This window comes from Eutrigla gurnardus (assembly GCF_963514095.1).
Source record: "Eutrigla gurnardus genome assembly, chromosome: 16".
Lineage (NCBI taxonomy): Eukaryota > Metazoa > Chordata > Actinopteri > Perciformes > Triglidae > Eutrigla > Eutrigla gurnardus.
Genome location: NC_139927.1, coordinates 10,141,490 through 10,148,275, shown reverse-complemented (window position 1 = coordinate 10,148,275; position 6,786 = coordinate 10,141,490). Strand labels below are relative to the sequence as shown.

Below are 6,786 nucleotides of genomic sequence, written 5' to 3'. Positions count from 1 at the left end.
CTACTTTACAAACCTTGACAAAGCTAGTATCCCTGGAAAAATGTAAAGCAATTCAAACTGGTCTTGGCCAGATCTCCCTCGAAAAAAGAGATTTCAATCTCAAGGGACTTCTTGGTTAAATAAAGGTTCAATAAAAATAAAAGTAAGATACATGGCTTGGTCATGAGAGGATTTAAAAAAAAAAAAAAAACGGTTCAACCTTCGTAGGTGAACTTAATGGGTTAAAAAAATGTAATACTTTACTAAATGATAACTAATCCCAAAATATCAAACACATTTAAAGATATCTTTGAACGCACAAAGAATGTACTCTATTCAGATTATATAAAGTCATTTACAAAAATAAAAAAATCTCAGTCTGATGTAGTTGGCAACCTACAGTATTTCTACACACACACACACACACACACACACACACACACACACACACACACACACACACACACACACACACACACACACACACACACACACACACACACACACACACACACACACACACACTCAGACATCCTAACCTTCCTCTGTACATCCAGTGAACAGTTAACTCTATAGTTCTCTGCAGGGGCCAAACTGCTGCATCAGGTATTCTCTTTGATGTGAAAAGAACAAAAAAACATCACACAATATGCGCTACGTGCTCCGACTATCTGCCTGTAATCCTGTACAGTACAGACTCCAGACTGCTGCGGTAAATGAGCGTGTGTGTGTGTGCTGTATCAATCCGTCTGGGTAAATGTAAGTCAATGGACACGGTCAAACAATAACGTCTGACCTTTTGGCATGTGTGTCAGCCTGGTGACTGTGAGTACTGTCACCACAAAAAACAACATTTTTTATATGTGTAGTGTTTTAGCAGGGAACAGACTATAATACAAGACGTGTAATTATTGCCCAGAACAACAATATGATGCCTGACATGAATCCTGTATTATTGTGATGTCAAAAATAAACTATGCATGTAAGTACCATACAATGCATCCATGCAGTGATATATCTAATAGTGATATCTTATTATGGTCAGCTGTGAACGCGCATTCCTGCACAGAAACCGCGTGCCCGCGCAGCTGGACGCGCACCTTGCGCGGCAGGCAGCCCTCCAAACAAAGAAGTGGACGTGGACGAGGCTGTTATGATCCGGAGGAGGAGAGGAGGGGGGAGGGGAGGGGAGGGGAGGGGAGGGGAGGGGAGGGGAGGGGGAAGGTCCAGAGCATCACTTACAGGGTGGAGAACCATCTAGGATTTCTCCCCTCTCTCTCTCTCTCTCTCCCCTCCATCTCTGGCTAATAAACGGGATGACGTCATGCTGGAACGGACTCCAGAAAGGGGGCGCGGTCTGGGCGCCGTGACAGACGCGGATGACAACCTGCTACTGTGATTAAAGGCACAATCAGCCATTACAAATGAAGCAACCAGAGAGTGATAGCAACAATATTTATATATATATGCATATATTGTCATATTATATATATATATATATATATATAATATTGTCATATTATATAAGGCTTCTTTTTGGATATTATAACACATGCTAAATACATACACTACAAAGAAAAAATAGGCCCAAACGTTATATTATGAAACATATTTTAGTATTCATGTTAACTTGGACTCTGGTGGATACTCTGGTGGACATGTGAATTATTTTCTGATTATTTATCAATTAGCTGACAATGAAAACAAACAGCTTTCTTCTTGTTTTTCTTTTTATAAAATTCAATGGATTCTCACAAAGTAGAAACCTGTAGCACAGGCAGTGCAGTTACACCCAGATGTGTCCTCCAACCATATCAGCAGCACACTGTCCTTGTGTATTACTGACATTAATGCATTACTAACATTAATGGGTTCTTCTTCTCCCGTGTTCCTCTATTTCTGTGCCTGTCGGTCACACCAGCATGTCTGGACGTGTCTGCGCGCTCCGTCCTGTCGGACTGTAGCTTTAAAAGGCGATCCCATGCACAGGATCCAGGGGGCTGGCCCTTGATCGACTTGCATGCGAGTGTCTGTGTATGTACGTAAGTGTGTGCGCGTGTGTCTGCGTGTGTGTGTGTGTGTGTGTGTAAGTGAGCTGCGCGCGCGTGCGTGCAGCGCCGTGTGGAGAGCAAATCGAGATACAGTAGTAACCCAGAGTGAGGTGGCAGTCTTATTCCACATCGACACTGACTTGCCCTGCATACAATCCCATCTGTCTTCATATCGCAGAGCGCACTTGAGGAGTGGAAGAGGAAAAGAGTCAAGATGGCATCTGGAAGTGGCAGTGGACAATCCGGGATCTAGTGTCTTCGGAGGGTTTTTTTATTTTTTGTAGTATTATTATTTTTTGGTACCGCAGAGCTCCAGTGACTGGCCGTGCAAGGTATTTCATTTAAAGTGTTGAGAGCGGATCTATTTCCCAGAGAGATGGTGAGGTTTGAGCACTTTCTCCTCAGCCGTTGCTCTCCACTGGGTGGATTCACAGCCTTGCACCAGGACGCGATTTTGTGTAGAGCTCCCATTGATGAGCAAATCGTGTTTTGTAATCGAGACAAGGCGATTAACATCATCTAAATCCGTTTTTATTTATATTTTTGAGAAGTCGTTTATTGCTTCATTGACAACACAGTTGAACTCACAACCTCAGCCGCTGTATTCTACCTGCTCGGCTGTTTTAACTGGACTAATCGAATGTGTTGGGTTTGTTTTTCTGTCTTTATGTCCTCAACAGGCGTGAATAACTAAGTTGCTCGTGGCCCTGTTTGACTTCGCTGCTGCTGCCGCCGCTGTGGAATAGCAACAAAGGACGGGAGCGCGCATTCATGGGACGCGACTTTGACAGCTCCACATTTCTTGTCGTGTAACTTTGTAACCTGGCAGCGGGGGCGAGATTGTGATAGGCGATCATGGCCGAGGCTCCGCTCCACGACCCACTGCCGGACCTGGACGTGGTCATCGACCCGGACTTCGAGCCCCAGAAACGGCCCAGATCTTGCACCTGGCCGCTGCCGCGACCGGACTCGAACGCGGCGAAACCGGAGAGCCATGACACAGATATTATACCTGAAGAAGAGGACGACGAAGATGACCACGCCACCTCCGGGGCCATCGGTATCAACGGCTCTGGCTTGGCGACGGACGACCAGAGCAGCAACAGCCCCGCGGCCGATGGAGCGCTCTCCTCGTCCGGCCAGGAGAGTGGAGGATCCCCGCTCTCCGCGCACTCCCCGACGGCCACCTCCGGCGCGCTGACCCCCAGCGGCTTGGCTGCCCAGCAGACCCCGAGGAAAGCGTCATCTCGCCGCAACGCCTGGGGGAATCTCTCCTACGCCGACCTGATAACCAAAGCCATTGAGAGCGCGCCGGACAAGAGGCTTACACTGTCTCAGATTTATGACTGGATGGTGAGATCCATCCCCTTCTTCAAAGACAAAGGCGACAGCAACAGCTCTGCAGGATGGAAGGTAAGAGTGGTCGCCCACCCAGCCCCCCCTCCTTCCTCCATCAAAACAAAAACAAAAAGCATGTGGCTTGTAAACCCACTGACGCGCGCGCACACACAGACAGGCACATTCGCGCGCGCACGCGTATACCAGCGTGGTCGCGTCTTTTACGAGCGTCTATTTGGGAAGGCTCATTATACTTCTCATTATCATTCTGATGGAAATCACGGATCAGTCTGAAAACGTAGGGGGAACGAGGGGAGAGAGGGGGAAAAAATCACATCAGGGAGGCATTTGAGATCATTAATCTCTTTAAACGGCGTGGGGTTTGGTGACCTACACGTCATTATCTCATAAATTGAGCAAAAAACGTGACGTTTGAGTCATTTAAATAGACAAATACGGTTGTGCAGTTTTGATTGGAATTCTATCAGATGTGTTCTTTTTGTCGGTTTGTGTTCATTCGACGTTTCTGATGAGTTTCGTGCATAGTATTCCTCCGAGGCCACAGTCACATGGCTGGAATTAGAGCAAACAGAAAACGTTGTAACAGGTTTGTCTGGAAACACAGTGGCCTATTTTGAGTGATGCAACCGCGTTTGAGAAGCTCAGGGAATGATACAATTACATAAGCCAGTTTAGTGAACAGCAGCCAAAGCCATTAATAGGAAGTGGAGCTGGATGTAAACAAAACATGATGTGTGGAAAAATGTGAATCCTGAAAAGACCTCTGCTAAAGGCATAACCCCCCTAAACAAATTCACGTGGTGCTGCACTCATAGTAGTCTTTTTGAGGTTGCGAATACTGAGATTAAAGTCACATTGTTCTTTATCTTTTATATTCAGAGGCTACATTTCCACACCACAGTGCCATTTGTTATGTAAACCTTGGCAGGGATCTATCTCCTGGGTCAGGTAGGCAACTGCCAAGGTTGCTGATCCTGCAGGTGGGGGGATTACATAACCAGTGGGTTGCCCTAAGTTTAGGTGAGTTGTTATGGGTAAAGGCGACTACCTGGTCCACTATAAGACATGTGGTCGACATGTCGGAAAGCGACAGGGGCAGAGGGAGGCGCAGAAGGTCAGAGAGCATAGATTAACACCCATCAGAGGCTGAAGGACCAGTCCCATGGGGGCGTGGAGCCTATCGGCCATATTTTGTCAGGGCTTCTCAAGTTTAGCTATGTGATATGCTTCAGTGCAGAGCAAAGAGGGAGGTTGTGTGTGTGTGTGTGCAGCCCCACCAAGTCAAGGCCGGGTTCACAGTCACCACGCAGAGCTGTTACTCCTGGAATTTCGGGCATGAGGGCCTGGCCGTCGGTGGTTTAGTGTTACGCATGGTGTGTCAATAAATCTCAGCTGCAGCTCACAGCCTATGCCTTTTTTTAGTTTTCTTACAAGGGACTGTTTTCATTACAGACCCGATAGTTGTTTCTTCTTAAGAGTTGTGGCGATGCATAGTATCACAAATGAGTACAATTTAGGTGAAGCATATATTTACAGATACTTTCTCCAAACTGACAAGCCCGGTTCCTCAGCATTAAGGCGTAAGCCTATCATAAGCTGCGTTTGTGTTCTAGTAAAAAAAAACATCATGAAACCAAAGACGGCGTGCAGAGCCAGGTGTTCAGAGGACTACCTCTGTACGGCCACTTATTCAGAGCCCCTTTGCTCTCCATTTCACTCTCAGAGACTCTTAGGTTTCACCTCCACACAGAGCCGGGCTTGAACACCTACAGTTTCATGCAGCCAGGGCACCTTTGTCGAGGAGATTTGCTGAGCAAATCCTAGTAATCCCCCTGGGTTTCTCTCCCAGGTTCCCACTTACGTCATTCTATTTTATATCTCTGTCAGTTAACCATTAGCGCAGGTAAAAGTAGCTTAAGACAGCCAAGCATAACACTCGGATCTTTTATCGCCTGAGCCACTGCACAAACTTATAATAGTAAACAGTGTTTAATCATTTACTTTGTTCCTACTCATTGTATATTATATCAACAATGATTTAACCTTGATTTTTGTTACTTACTACATATTTAACCTCAGCCTTGTCAGCCGGCATCCAACGTCTGCTCAGATTCATAATCACTTTGATCAGATAGTCCCCTCCCCCCAATTTAAGATTTAAAAAAAATAATGTAGTCTTTTTTTCCATTGTGAATTATGTTAGTCAAATAAAATAAAAGCTTGTGTTGGAGCTAGATGACCAACACAGTATTCCAGTAAGAGTTCTGTCCTAGAAGGGCACGTCTGGTTTGAAGCAGCTGATATGTGTGCTAAGAGAAGCTTTGGTATGACGGAGGAGTGACAAGCTGCATCTCAAAATAGCGCCTGTAAACACACTCTGAATGTGTGTGTGTCTTTCACCTGTGTGTCTTTGCATAATCGAAAGATTAGGTGCACTTGTGTGTATGTGTGTGCGCAGGCAAGTGTATTTATGTGTGTGTGTGTGCGTGTGTGTGTGTGTCAATATTTCTGGCTGCATTGAACCTTGTGCTCTAGTGTTACTTAACCCTGCTGTAACAGGCTCCCTGTTCCCAACAGCTGCCTATCGCAGGACAAGACCTGGTTATGTCACAGTAACACGCCATATAAACACACACACAAACACAGGTCTGATATTCTCGTTTAAGTTTAGGAGATTTTAACGGCCCAGACGCTCATATTTACGGTCCATACAGCTCTTTCCTACCTAAACAAAGTTGACCATAGACGTTTTTAAACCTGTTAAGACATTCCCACACAGAGACATGCTCAGACATATTCCGTGTATTCGCCCGGTCATGTTCAGGCTTATCACAGGGTTCATGGCAGTGAGCCTCGGCTGCAGGTCTAAAATTATGCAGGGGTCTGCATACTTGATGAGTGCTTTAATCTTTAAGACCCCTAGGGGTGCAACGAGTCAAGGTTGTCAACATGAAGTTGTTGTTTGACATGTACATTAGTCATTAGTGGGTTATGTTCTGCAATTGATGGCTATTTGCAGGTACTTCACGTGCAGCTCGATCCACGAACCCGTGAGTCACAACCACAAATTTCAAACACACCTTTATATCATTTGATCTGTCACTTTACAAAGAGACCAAACAGCAAAGGTGGAGCAAAACCATCACACACACATATATAAGGTGCATACACAGAGGCTCCCGCGCTACACTCCACACACTTTCCCCCCTCTCACTATGTCTGGAGGCGTATTAAAAATCAGGCCCCATAAGCCTGCAGGGCGTGTTGATTATCATTTTAACGGCCTAGCACGCTGAAAGTGTTGATTCTTTGGGGCTGAAATGATTTATTGTTCCTATCAGAGCAGGATGGGGTTGACAAAAGAGAAGGGGGCTGCAAAAAAAAAAAAAAAAAAAAA

The 6,786-nt window shown here is 45.7% G+C and overlaps 1 protein-coding gene across 1 annotated transcript in view; it reads left to right on the top strand.

Moving 5' to 3' along the window:
* Positions 1-2,171: 2,171 nt before the first annotated feature.
* foxo3b (forkhead box O3b) overlaps positions 2,172-6,786 on the top strand; it is a 40,283-nt gene continuing 35,668 nt past the window's right edge. Inside the window, exons 1-2 of the mRNA XM_084030366.1 lie at positions 2,172-2,362; positions 2,711-3,443. Of these exons, the coding sequence (XP_083886492.1) occupies positions 2,886-3,443 (558 nt within the window). The 5' untranslated portion in view covers positions 2,172-2,362; positions 2,711-2,885. The remainder of the gene's footprint in view (positions 2,363-2,710; positions 3,444-6,786) is intronic.